General features: G+C 33.2%; 1 protein-coding gene across 2 annotated transcripts in view; it reads left to right on the top strand.

Moving 5' to 3' along the window:
- The first annotated feature begins 1,785 nt into the window (after positions 1-1,785).
- Positions 1,786-15,277, top strand: part of NR2C2_1 (Nuclear receptor sub 2 group C member 2) — a 52,042-nt gene continuing 38,550 nt past the window's right edge. The window contains exons 1-3 of one of the 2 annotated variants that reach the window (XM_035730724.2): positions 1,786-1,887; positions 1,929-2,330; positions 4,353-5,378. In XM_035730724.2, the coding sequence (XP_035586269.2) occupies positions 4,683-5,378 (696 nt within the window). In that variant the 5' untranslated portion in view covers positions 1,786-1,887; positions 1,929-2,330; positions 4,353-4,682. Of the gene's footprint in view, positions 1,888-1,928; positions 2,331-4,352; positions 5,379-5,765; positions 8,436-15,277 lie in introns of those variants that run through there. The other variant, XM_051208884.1, reaches the window with a different exon arrangement.

Here is a 15,277-nt window from a genome sequence, read left to right on the forward strand (position 1 = left end):
AACACTGTTGGATGCCGACCCACTGATCTAGAGGCTAGGCGTTCGCAAGCGAGACCGAAGGTCCTGGGTTGGATTCCCGCGTGCGAGATCGCGGATGCACACTCCTGAGTCCCATACTAGGACGAAACGGCCGTCCAATGCTTCCAGGTTTTCGATAGTGACCTAACATTCATCCATTCATGATATCAATCTAAAGTTAACAATCTCCACAACCCTATACTGATATGTATATATGCCGAAACATGCAGTCACTTAACGGCGATTTATAGGCTTTACATGAAGTTACCTCAAACTAATCACATGACCATTACGAAGTCGGTATAAAAAAAGAGCAGTTATTCGTTCTGTTTTAGCATTAAAAGTCATGGGAACGATGTGATACTTGCCGAAAATCATGGTTTGAAATAAATGAAATCAAAGTATAAGATGATAATAATGAATTTAATGGACAAGTGTTTCTATCAACGGCAATTATTAAACATTCAGTTTGGAGTTGTGGAGATTGTTGAATTGCATTGAGATCATGGACCGACCACTAAAGTCCTGGAAGCACTGGTTGACCGTTTCGTCCTAGTATGGGAATCCTCAATCCTGGGTTCGAATCCCGCATCCAGAGTCGTGGGTAAGCACTGCTAAGAAATTTGATCCTGCGACGAAACGGCCGTCCAGGGTTTCCAGGCTTTTGATGGTTAATGGTGATAAAGCGTACCAGAAAAAGCGTTGAATGGTTGTCGCTATCACAAAGTGGGAAACAGACTACTGGGTCGTGAATCTGAAGTTTAAAGATGTGCTTTCTCCAAGGCATAAAATTTCTCAGTTCGACCCTACGAAGATTAGAGATACGTACAACTGATGAGTCCTAAATTAGGACGAAAAATCTACTCCCTGGCTGTCAAGTTATTGTTAATTCTTGACGAAGGCTCTCTTCCGATTTCCCAGTCAAATGGTCTCATTCGTCACAGGTTATATTTCACCAATATTTTTGGATAAGTTACAAGATCGTTTTAAGAGTCAAGGTTTGATGTTACATAAATTCAGCTTTACTCATTTTGAGGATTTCTATTTACCAAAAATAAAATAAAAGTAGAGATTTATATAGCACAAATGTTTCGAGCTAACTGGTGGACCATACACTTGTTAAACGATACAATCCATTCATCATACGCCAATTATCAGGAGCTCACAAGTTCTATGATTAGTTCTTATTAAAATCTTGACATCAAAGAGGATATAAATACATACATATATAAACATTAGGGGATTTTGTTCATTACCTGTCTAGTATAAACAATATATTCACCCACTTGAATTCTATGTATATTACTAATTATTACATTGACAATCATGAAACTAGTCAGAACGTTCCCGGCTGACAAAATTTGTAAGTAGCTTGATAAAACTGTCAAAATCATTTTAACTTTTCCGTTGTACGATAAGCAACCAATAGAATGTAGGGTAAAATCTTAACTAATCCGTGGTTTGCCTAATAAATCATATTATTTTTATAATAAAAAGACGAGTACTCACCACCCTATTAAAATCTAACTGAAAAATGTCCTTTTCATTATCTTAACTACATGATAAACTACAAAATAATCGCATAATGCATAAATCACAATCAAGTGTACGATTATTTTCGGAATCGACTAAGATATCTAGTGTTTTTCCTTAAATGGCCTTGACTCCACCCCCTCCCCTAATCCTAATGGTCCATCCTATAGCCAATTACACAGATCGGAATGTTAACTGAACTTTGTGAACTGTTAATTGAGGCCATTATAGCCCTAACTTATTTATGCTAAAGGCCACCAAGAAGTCCATGTGTTATATGTCTGTCTAGCCAAGCAGGGGTGTTTGATATATTTGCACAACCTACCTAGCTGACATGTAAGAGCGTAATCTAACGACCAACACGCCCCCACATTAAGGTCTTATTTGACATTAGTCTGGCCTGTTTGCGGTTGTTACGACAAATAGGAGTCAGAGTTCAGGCCATCTCTCTTTGGCTAGCCCGCATATCGCTGTTAATAGATGACTGTCTATCTCACACTCACCTGTGTGAACTGGCTCGCATATCAGGGGCGGCTTAGCCTGTCACCTAAAGTTGACCTGCTCTTTTGAGGCATTTGTATAGTAACCAGCTTAGAGGCAGGTTAAAACACAGTCCTTAAATATATACGTGTGTACATATATTTTGTTGATATAGGCGAACTGACATAGATCATGACAGTTAACAATTTCTACTCTGATGGATTAATTTTTCTTCTCAGACCATAAATTTTTACTGATTTGGACTATTATTCATTTAATGAAACATTTAATTATTTTCGGTAAGTTTATTTAATTTTACATAAACTATGTACTATGCGGTTTATCTCATTTTAATCTTACCGTCCCGGTAGGGGTGACAGATTTTATGTATCCATATGGAAAAATAAGAAGTACACTTGTTACCAGAATAGGTAGACTGTTAATTTGGAGAAGTATTGGTTTAAGATCCTGTGACAGAAATAAACATTTCATGTATCTGTTTAAATTACCTCTCTTCATGGTATTGTTTTCCTATACCGAATGTAATATGGATGTTGTCGACAATAAACTTACTGAATTCGTTTCACTTTCGGAAAAACCGTTTATTATGTTTTATTAAAATTATTTGGTTCTGTAACATGATCTGCCAACAATCAACACTGAATAATAATATATTAGAGTAATATTTCACAGAATTATTCTCCTGTTTAATTCTAGGTTTCCACGCTATATCTCTGAATGATCAAGTAAAACCTATTCCCAAAGTTATGTTTTAACAAATAGTTAGAAGCGGTTTTTCATTCTAATTATCTTAGGTGTAATTTGTTATTGAGAATTGTTATGTAGGAGTAAAAGATTAATTTGCAGTTTCATTAACTTACAATCTCAAACTACCTATTGCGTAATAACAAACATGTGAACTTTTAGTGATCGGTACTTTATCTCGGATGTGAACTAAAGAATCTGTTTATTTGTGTTTCATATCATCGTGATTACCGTTTTCCATACAAAGATTACGGATATGTTTATCCTAGTTTTATTTATGTATGCGACTGATTGGGATTTACCTTGACATTCTATACCAGTAAACTGAATTGATGAACCACCAGGTGTTTTTATATTGACTCCTATCCATCTCTGAATGAAAATTTTATGGGATATGACTAAACATAATAACTAACGGCACCCAACTCAGACGTTTGGTCCACCTATCACAATTTACCTTTCTGTTTTAGACTTTTTAGTAACGAATAATTTTGCATTTTAATTAAGTATCGGGATGCTAAATACTGGAAATCCCATCCGTAACGCTGCATTTGTTGACATATGTTTCTTGTTAACTCAACAAAAAAGAACTAGAAGAATAAATTGGAGTCCATGCATTTAACATCTTATGGATGAAAAGTAATCCTTGTAGCACTTGAACACTGATAGGAAGTTGTCGTTATCGAAGTTAAGTCCCAGAAATTGATGAATGAAAAAAAATATTTGTAAAATATAGTTCCGAATAATTACTGTTTGAACGTATGTCAAAGAGATTTTTTTTCAATATTGCACAGTTAATGCTGAAATCCATTACCGTAATAATATTTATAGGAATGAATGAAACTATTATTATTAACTTTAATGTATATCACTTAGGCGTAAGATGAATCCCATTTCTTTGGTGCGATTAATTACTACTTATATTGTTGTAACCAGTATCAATAAATATATATCCCTGTACCAAATATGCGAACTCTCATCAAGGTTTCTATGATAATAGTCATAATCACAACTTTATAATGTTTACTCTTTCAAATCACTTATTTCTCTCAAGCTCATTCATTTAAACATTATCTTTCTGTTTGTTTGTTCTTTTATTTGCTTTTGTATATTTTTTTTCCAAAAGTGTGTATTACCACCTTGTGAGATCAGTAAATGAACTCATGCTTTTCTCTTCACTTATACTACTTACACACAAAAAAAAATAGACGCGCGTATGTACTAAAAGCATGCCCATCTCAGATGATCCGAAAAGATCATATGAACCTTTGGGTAGGTAAGGTTTTTTTAAAACAATCCAAGATTGAAGTGTTATGCACTTTTGATCTTCTCTCTCTCTTACTCTTCACAAACCACACTTTTTTCATATGCTTTGTAAGTTTACTTCCCTCTCTCTCTCTTCGTATATACTTTTCACCTGAGCTTTGTTTTTTCGTTGGTTCATTGCTTAGTGAATGACTCAATAATCGATTGTTTCACGTTCATTCTTTCGTTTTTATGCTTAAATAGTTATCAATAATTGGTCTTTTTTTCTTAATCCAAAACTTTAATTTTAGATAGATATAAAAAAAAAGTAAGCACCGATTTTCACAAGTTGTTGACGGCGTCAGTTTTTCTAAAACTCCTACGTACTCACAAATACAACAAATCTACTTTATTGCTCTGTAAACCTATAATACCAATTCTATATCCAACGTAATTCCATAATTACTGATTAAATTGCGCTCTGTTACCTAAATTATTTATGATCACGGAGTGTGAACTACAAGAGTAAAGGTTATCTCCAACAAACTAAGTTGTGTAATTATTGATTATTTCCCTTGTTCACTCATTAATTTATTTATTGGATTAATTTTGAAACTGGCGGAGTTCACAGGTTATATGCTATGTATTTACATTCACCAATTACTACAATTACTTCAACTGATAGTAGTAGTACGTCTACCATCACTACAAACGCAAATACCACTAGTAGTTTGACAGTGACATCTAATCCTATTGACCCATCGAAATTGGATATAATGAACACAATGAGTAATCCAGCATGTTGTATACCGTCAAATAACATTATTCAACCACCTCCGATTATACCTAATCATGGATTAACTAGTCTGCTTTCAAATGTAGCCTCAAATTTATCTGCACATCAAAATCATCAGAACAACTTTTTAAAACCATCTCTAGTTCCTACTGGACGAACATCAAATGCTCAACTGCTACAATTGTTAAGAAATGTTACCTCTTCTTTACCATCATCTACTGTTTCACACCCAATATCTCCAAGGAATACAAGAAATACACCTGTATTATGTGACAATAATCATACCTTGTCTGATTCCACATCTCAAGTACCTACAATATCAACAGCGTCGTCGACTACGATTCCAGCTACGGATTATTTATCTTGTAATAATGATCAAACACTTACTTTGAATTCACAGTCCAATAGGACGTCTTTAAATCTTTCAACTGTGAATGGTCCCAGTCTACTACCAGATTTTGAGACGTTACTAGCCAATTCAAATCCGAATATGAGTGATTTTATTTATTGTTTAGTTCAATCAATTCTATTCAGTCATGCAGTGAGTAAATCATATTTTCCATTTCGATTATATCACCTTTTTTTGTTGTTGAATGTAATCAATGATTATTAATCGAAAATTTGGATTAAGTTTTAGCTTTTTTTCCCCACTGTCTTAGTATTTTATGCCTGACGTAAATATCAGGAAATAGACAACAATTCACTAGCACATTCATAATTACTTTTTACCAGCAGTTTGTTTGCTTCTGTAAACAACTTCAAATTCTCCTCTTCTTTTAGAAAACATCCTAATAACACAGTTTTGATAATGAAATCGTTAAAAAGAAGTAAAATTTATCTTGTTCGATTCGTATGATGAATAATGAGTGACCCTTTTTTGTGTAACATCCAACATGATTACTATGCTGGGTTTTTCTTTTTTTTTTAGTCATCATGTTTCAGTTTGAAATTGTATTCAGTTAAATCCAGTTTTTGGATAGTCAAATAGAGAAAAAAAATATCAATCACTGTGTCCGATCGAAATGCTTTTCTCCTTAAAGTTAAGTACATGAATCTGGATATCTGGTTACTTAATTCCATCATTTAATTTACTACGGTTATTCAGTTGCATCTGTTACATAAATAATTTTCAACAGGATAATATTTGTTATGGAATATCAATAAAATTTAAGTGGCATCGAATTATTTTATACAAATTTGTGATTATTTAGTCATGGAATGAATAATGATCCCCCCTCTTGAGTTTTTCTACCAATTTCTTAATTTATAGAAGCTGATAATGAAAAGTATCATTCATACTTAATAATTACCATTAAATAAACGACTTTATTTGGAAACTGATTTCTTCTATCATAATAAATCCTAGGACTATAATTGTTTCACTCACTATGAAGAATCGGAAAAATATCATTATTAGGTAAAAAGAAAATCACATTCTTGCTTTAAACATGACTTTTAAAAAGTCTTTACAATGTTATACTAATTGCTGAGATTTTAGTAGGTTCTTTGTTTGTTCGTTTTTTTAAAGATATGTGCATCTGATAAGCCAGGAGTCCAAAAGATTTAATTACGCTTCATTATTGTGGGATTTTTTATTTACAACACATCTGTTTTGATAAATTTAAAACTCACAAGCTGATTATCACGTTTGGCTGCTTTTACTGGTAATGTTACTTAAGTCATAGTTCGTCAAATGACTGCTAAAAAGGCTAATCAACTTCCGCATTATTTCTCGACTCTGGGACTGGGTGGAACGAGCAGACAGTTGGTCATTTTATGACGTGCTATAAACATGAGATATTTAAGATTGGGATTGTCAGTATAGCACTACTCTCTATTTGGGATCCCATAGGTAGTTCAACTTATTTATTGGCTTGAGAAATTAGCTGACATGGGTAAAAAATAGAAGCCAGTGGATGTTCTGTTGTAGTTTTCGTTTACATTCTTCACAAAAGTAAGACGAACTCAATAAACATATTTTTTCTATATCCCAATGAGTAGAAAAATTGTGTTTCTGACGTTTCGCGACTTGATGTAAGCCAATTCTTCAGAGTAGATAAGAAACAGTTCCTGTAAACAGATTGAATCAGATTGCCGAGAGAAATGTTGTATTTACTCAAAGATCGATCGTCGAGAACTAGACCTCTTACCATAAAGTATTTTTGGTTCAATTACTAATTTATTGTTGACTGTATTGCTCTTCCATCTTTTCTTTCACAGTATTGTTTTAGTGCATACTTTTTTAGTTTCCCTATTGTATTACAGTTTAAAGTTTGATGATAATCTGGTTCAACAATTTATGAATTTGGCTCCAGATTTCAATTTCAGTTCGATTGATTTTGTTTATTTCACTTGAAAACCTGGAGGAGGGGAAAGTATAATGTTTATTTCATCATTATATATACAACTTAATACATATTTATAAATATGTCTTCGTTATAATAGAAAAAAAACGTTCGTAGTTTAAAAATCGATAACTGAAGTACAATTTTTCAGTACTAATGTATGTAGCACTATGTCTTCGTCTTGACTCTTATTTTTAATGCATTAAAAATGCACTTATCGATAAATCTGTTTTAATAAATCTTAAGGAATTAAGTTCATATCGTGATACTTTGAACTTCTTAACAAATTTCAGTTAGAAAAAATTCTCATTTTTAACAGTGAATACTGATAGATTTAAATTACATGTCCTATTAATGAATGAATTATCTAGTGAAGACTCTAAGTATAATATATACTGTTAATTCACGTATATCTAAATTTGATGATAAATGAGGTTTATCTTATCATCAAGTGTAAAGAAAATTAGTAATGATAACAGTATACTACTGTGATATATTTTGATTAAGAATAGTGTAAAATCCTGTTATCAATAACATACATAAAACATAACTGGGGATTTTATTCAACATTGCACTAGTTCTAATTAACACTTTTCTTACCTGTATTAAAGTCAAGATGTATTAACTAGTATCAATGCTAAAAATTACAAGCCCAATAACTTCTGCTTAAATTGATGTTTTTATGGAATATTGCTTCATTAATGTGTTATATTACTATGTTTATTCTTATTTATATGAATTGATTGACCTTTAATTAAGAAGACTACAATATTTCTACTTCCCTGTTATTTACAATTGCCATTTTTGTACTATAAATCACGTGAGTGTATGTATTTTAAACCGCAATCAACTTGGCAGATGAATGTCCGATACACAAGCATTACCAATTCATTCTAATTCTGCCAACATTTACCTTATGTGTACATGGCTAATTTCTTAGGTGCTACATCTTATCTGTATTTTCAAGTTAGTTATATTATATATGGACACACACATTCACGTGTTATGTCGATGTTCTTCACATGACTTCCGTAGTTTTGCGTACTCCATATTTTGGTTCATCTAGGAAAACAATGGTAAATCTGTCGTATAACTTTGCCGAAATTTCTTTACTATCATCTTTATCCCATCATTCCTGCGTGTGTATTACCATCTTATCAGATCATCGTATTCCTTTACTTCAGTAAGTCAAGATGAATTTATTTATTTGAACACATAAACATTGGTACAAGGGAGCACCAAATACATATGCGCCACACAATAGCAATGATATTGTAAAAAGTTTGAGAATGTAAAGTGCGTATAATAACGAACAGAAATTAGTGTATGAGATTGAAATAATAATAATAATAATAATAATAATAATAATAATAATAATAATAATAATAATAATAATAATAATAATAATAATAGAGGAAACAGTTCAGTTAGCAAAAATATAACCAGAAAGAATCCTTTCAGTTAAATAAGTTACGTTTATTTTTATGAAGAAAGCCACTCTGGCTTTCACTATACATGGATCGATCTCATCACTCACGCCATCACCAGCACTTACACAGCCACCCAGATAAACGAACTTCTCAACTACTTTTATCCACTCACTACCCAGGGTGAATGCAGGATTAACGTCCTGCTAGTCTTGTAAAAGTACTTTGCACTTCGAAGGTGCAAAGCACATACCACACCTATGGACATTGATTACCAACTGATTAAATGCGGATTGCATGGCTTGGGTATCATCGCACAGTAAGACAATTTCATCCGCATACTCAAGGTGGCGAAGTCTTTCTCCAGGTAACAGAACCACACCGCCATTATCCACATCCATCAGAGCTGTTTCCAGAACGTCGTCGGTAGCAAAGTTGAAGAGGAATGGTGAGATTGGGAAACCCAACCTAACCCCACTGCTCGAATGGAAAAATGGAGAAAGGTGGTTGTATGCCCTCACTCTACCTGAGGTGTTTGTATATAGGGCTTCTAAGACGGTAATAAACTTCTTTGGCACACCCTTCTTGCATAGACAATCCCAGAGAACAGTCCTGTCCAACGAATGGAAGGCAGTCCTATTATCAAGAAAAACTACGATTGCTGGCTTGTGATAAGTATGACAGTGTTCTAACATTTGGCGGAGGGTGAACATATGATCACTACATCCTCGACCAAAACGAAAACCAGCCTGCTCCTCGCGAGTCAATCTTTGTGGGTTTTTGAACAATCTACGAAATATGACAGAAGCTAATAGTTTGGACGCAGTCGGATGTAAACTTATCCCCCAATAGTTGTTGCAAAAATAACGTGAACCCTTTTTAAAAGTAGGAACAACTATCGACTCATCCCACAATATTGGAACACTTTCAAATTGCCAGACGTTTGTAAATAACTCAGCTCTATAACTATAAAGTTGCCACCATCTTTAAAAGGGCCGGAGGTAAGTCTTCCAGGCCTGGTGATTTATAACACTTTAAGAGTTCGAGTTCCTTGTAAACTTCCTCCTCGTTGAGTGGATCAGTTTTCACAGGTCATGGAGGGTAGAACAGTCTGATCGATGTTGCTGAGGAAGAGACAAGTTGAACTGCTCCTTGAAAAACTGCCCATCGTCCAAGGCGTCAGCAGATGTTTGTGATTGACATCCCATAATCTCCACAAATCGTCTCACTCACACCAGACTTCTTGCTGCCAGTGGCTCGGATGAGGTGAAAGATAACACGGGATTTTCACCATTGACGAGCTGCTGTATAAGTTGAAAAATACGCAAAATGAGAATAAGGGGGAATGCATAAGTAACGTAGTATAAAAGAAATAAAAACAAATGTTATGAAATGGATGTGAATCGTGCAAATTTTAATTGAAGCAAGAATAGTATTTCCAGTAGTAATTATCATTTCATTTGATTTGTGCATGGGCTATGACACTGTCAGGGTGCGCAGACCGAAGCAGGTTTTTTTCTTAGGGGGGGGGGCACATCCGGTGCCTTCATCGTAGTTATCTATTACCACCCTTATAATGTTAATCAAATTATAAATTAAACAGAACGCCGTTAACGACATTTCTAGCATACTGTAATAGTGTTCAATGTATCTTAGTAAACTTAAGTGACATAATTATAGAACAATATGACTACTCTAATGAGACTTACAAATATACAAGGTTATCTTGTGACCTTTTCTGTATTCCATACATAAGAAAAGCTTCTATTATGACTATCACTTGTGTGATAAGATCGAATTATAGTATTTAAAGAAACTATTTTAAAAATACATCCTTCCTTTGGGCTTATTGTTTGCAATATATGGTAGCTGTCTTTTATACAGTACTCGAGAGTTTATTAGCAGTTGCGTTGCATCCCACTGTATTCACAGGTTTGCATGGTCGCATAGACGTAAACTGGAAATGAAAAGAAATCAAAAGCTGGATTCTAAAATTTCGACAAGGTCAGATGAGGGGTAATCATTTAATGAACAGATCATAAGTTTCACCCCCCTTCCAAAGAGAACTTTTTAAACCTTGGATAGGTATCGTCAAAAAGCATACTCAGCTTTGTTGATGCTCTAGTTATCTCTCATACATATTTAGAGAATTTCTGTTCCTTTTGTGGATAACATCTGCCATAGTATGCTTTATATAATTTCCGTGCTAAATATAATGTCCAAACTGCTATTATTCATAAATCACTATATTCTTATTCTCTTATATATCCATCATTAGTGTTAGAAACAATTTGAACTAATCTTATTTTTCACAAAATGTATGTGTAAATGCGTTTTCACATTGTTTAAAATGTATTTCACTAAAACATCGCATTTTTTCATTTCAATTTTCGTATTTTGATCACACTACTTTGATGAATAAAAAGGACTCATAATTGTTGTTTGCAGATCATGGAAGTTTTTTCTATTTTCTTCAATTTTTTTTCGGAAACTGCCTGTGCATATATTCGTCTGCATGCTACACTATTGACAACAGCATAATTATCATTAGTTAATGGTAACAGTAATAGTAGTATTGATGGCAATCATTCTGTTATAGTGGTAGTGTGCACGTTTTCATTTATGTAACATATATGTAGATTTGTTACCTTCATAGTATGGCACGGATTTTAGACATTTCTTATTGATTGATTGATTGATTTATGAATTCCTATTAGTTGAAAAATCCGCCCTTTTTGTGGTTATTTATAGTGGTTATAAAATTTCTTACATTTGTTATTGTTTCCAATTTTATTTTGATTCATTTAGTTGTGGGTAATTGTTTTTGACTTTGTCACTATGGCCCATATAACAAAAAAATTTTGGAGGATTTTTGCCTTGTCTGATTTTAAAGTATCTTTTTGGTTTATGAAAATGCTTTTACTTGTTGTTTTTTTAGACTAAAGTTAGAGCGGACAAAAGTAAATAGTTTAGGCGTTGGTTAGGGTTGCCAATAATTAGTAATCAAAATGAATACTTTTATCCTCCCAATGTTACTTTTTCTAAATTAGATAACTGAATAAAATTGCTTTTGATTGTCACTGGATATAGCGATAGTAGTTTATTTACTAGTACAGACAAGAACTGTACTTTTTCTTAAAATTCAGGTGAAACCATTAGTCGTTCTATTCGCCAGTATTAAAACTAATCGCAGAGTTCTTATTGAGTTAGTCCGACGCAAGAAAACCGTAAATAAATTAATTGTACCCTCTTTACAATGTTTACGATGTATTAGATAAATTAGCAACTTTTTAAGATTCTTTTATAGTAATGGGTTCCTGAAATAAATATTTCCTAGGCAACACTTTTATCGTTGACTTTGTATCGACTTCATGATTTAGCAGAAATAATAAAATTAATCAATTCGATGAAACTAACTGTCACATCAATTGTTTGGCATTTTCATTGTTTACCACAAAATATATTATTGTTGATAAAGGCTTTTCGATGAGTATGTAAACTATTGAAGCTTTACTATCCAAAACTGTCAAACAAATTCAATCATTTGTTCACAGTATACCAATCTTTTGTTTTATTGATTAAGTAATATGACTTGATTACAAACAATAATTCAACACTATATTACTCCTCACTTTTTTCACTTTATTCTAATTAAATTTAAACAATGTAGACGACTGGAGTGATAGTATAATAAAAAAGCAATCAACAATCGACAGCACCTTTACTTATCACTCTCTGTTCATTTCTAAATCTTCCAGGAAGTTTTCACACAACTTGAAATCATACAGTCATATCATTCCCTTAGATTTATTACTTTCCATCAGTTTTTCAGATATATCGTTAGTTTCCTGACTTTGATGAGATTTCTAAGCCTGGTGAATTATAAATGTTAACAGTTAACTGACGGGCTGATAAATTAAACACCAATTAATGTCAAACTTTAGCGGAGCAACAGATACTATGCGGTAATCCAAAGCAAAGTAACTAGAACAAGGTTTAGATCTATCAGTTAAAGTTTAAAAGGTGAATTTATAAACCAGTTAGCGATCGCTCATATATATGTGCTTACACAAACCATCTGCATTATCACCGTTTCTATGTTGCGTATAAAATGCTATACTGAAATTTTTCGCAACGTTTTCAATGTACATTAAGTGTGTAGTATACAATAATTGCACCAGTTTTTGTGTTCATTTAATGATTATTGTGTATTAGAATTTAATCATCATTTAAATTGCCATTTCAAACCGTAACTTTCACTATATTTGTGTTTTTCATCCGGCATTTCGGACTGCGCCACATCGACATGTTCATAAAGAGGTATTTATGAATGATATTCCAGACGCTTAAAATAAAATATTCAATACAATTTGCACTAATATCCTTCATTTTCCCTCTGAATGGAAAATCGGTCAAAAGTACTCGATGCACTCAACTTATTGAACATCTAGAAAATTTTGGATGACATCATTTATGTTCTAATCACTCTGTCTATTTCAGATGATGTTAAATTACTCGGATACTCTGCTAATAAATTTTGCACTGACTCAACCTCTGAGTTGAATTTTGTAAAATAAATGATTAAGATTTATTCTGTCTAATACAATTCTATGTTAAGTAAAGATTTTGTTTGATAGTTTTAATTGGATTTTTGTGGTATTAATTTTTCTTTTATTGAACAAAAAAAGTCACGCAGAATATTATAGTATTAGTAAAATTGTCGCTAAGTTTCACGTTCAACTCTGTGTATGACAAAAGACAAAATAATTAGGTCAAACTACACGAGATACAAGATTTTTGTCGTCACATGAGGTTAAGATTGAGAGAGAGAGGGAGAGAGAAAGAAAGAACCATCTGACCTGATTACAGAGATCTATATATAGGGGACCGAGTTGGAGTGGGCAGTATACGAATTTCCATAGCTGGGTCCCATTGAGTAGAAAGCGAAACTTAATTCACTCTTTATCCTCAAAGATTAGTCGAATATGTTCTAATGACAAAATAGATGACGAACTACTTCAACTTCAACAGATATTCATCAGAAATGGTTATCCACCTAGTTTCGTCGATGGGAAATTAACACTTAGAAAACATCCTGAAATAGCATCTACAGTTCAAAAGAAAACTTTATGAATATCTAATTTAAAGGAGATATGGCTGCTGAAATCTTGCATAAATGGATTTCGAAATCCCTCAATAAAACCTTCTACTTAGCTAAGCTCTGCACTATCTTCTCAAGCCGGTCTTACGTACGCCTGTTACTCCCAATGGAGCATAGGCCGCCGACCAACATTCTTCAACCCACTCTGTCGTGGGCCTTTTCCATTTCTGTCCAATTCAAGCCTGTCTACCATCACGAATGTGTTAAAGATAAACTTCATTTTTGAGCCACATCAATGTGAAATGTTAAATTCACTTTCTCTTTCGGGATGGGTTACATTGGCCGCACAAAGCGATCACTTTCTAAATGCTTTTAAGAGGAGAATGCAAAACAATCACCAGTTCAATACAGGAGCATCTAATCAACTCTGGACAATTCGCTCCGAAGGAGTTTCCTTTTAAAATAAACTACACAATCAAAGGAATTGGATTCAAGGGAGGTCGAAACAAAAACGTGTGCACTACTGAGACACTGACGATCCATCAATTTAATCCCGAACTCTTTGGTCCTAATTCCCTTGTGTAGTATGTTTAGGTGTTTTTTTAATTAGTGTTTTGTAATCTTAAACCGTAATCAGTTATTGTTATCGTTCGATAATTTTTCATGATTATTACTCATTTATTCTTATGACCTTTATGTTTTTCATTTTTCCTCATATCTGTCAGGTGGACAATTATCTTTCATAATTCTGAATCGTAATTTATTCCCATCCTTCTATTATTTTCTAATCCCCTGCCTCTTACGTAACCTCATTTGATAATTGGAGTCTCGAGTCAATTTATAACGCAATTTTTTCTATCGCTCTATAGACATATTTACCATACAACCATACGAATGTACAACTTAAGTAAATCATTTCGTCGAAAAGAAAATTTTCTTTGCTGAATTCTCTCTATTTTTATCCAATCACAATGGATTATTTTAATTATGAATTGAGCGAAGAAATTTCTTTTCAATTAGTTTTTCATCATGGCTCTACACTAATATATATACGTTTTACAATAATAATATAATACTCATCGAGTGGATACGTTACGTAATAATTACATAATCACATTTAAATTAACATTGATTAATTGGAAGAAAGAGGATTATTAATATTCAAAGTGATCAAGAAGTTGCTAAGTTGCGTAATGTAAGAAACAAAGAAGGAACAGAATTTTAACGGATGGTCAATAGGATGGTAGTTACGTAAGAATCAAGAGATGAATGTTGAGAAGTTATTAAGTTCAAAAGCAACAGAAATAAAATTACAAAAGTTAAAAAAATGGAAGAAGTATGAAAAATAGTTCTTTTGAAGGAAATCTTAAACTGATGGCCAGGGCAGGGAAAGTGGTTGTACGAATCTCTTTTGAATGCAAAGGTCAGGTTTGTGAACATGGATTGCAATGGCTTCCGCAATGTGCAAGAGGCGCACTCGTAAACCATGTGGCAAATTAGATGGGATATTGTAGATAACCTTAAAAGCTTTATTCAATTCGACTTGATGACCTGTGTCAACCAAGTG

This window comes from Schistosoma haematobium, chromosome 1 (genome assembly GCF_000699445.3).
Source record: "Schistosoma haematobium chromosome 1, whole genome shotgun sequence".
Taxonomy (NCBI): Eukaryota; Metazoa; Platyhelminthes; class Trematoda; order Strigeidida; family Schistosomatidae; genus Schistosoma; species Schistosoma haematobium.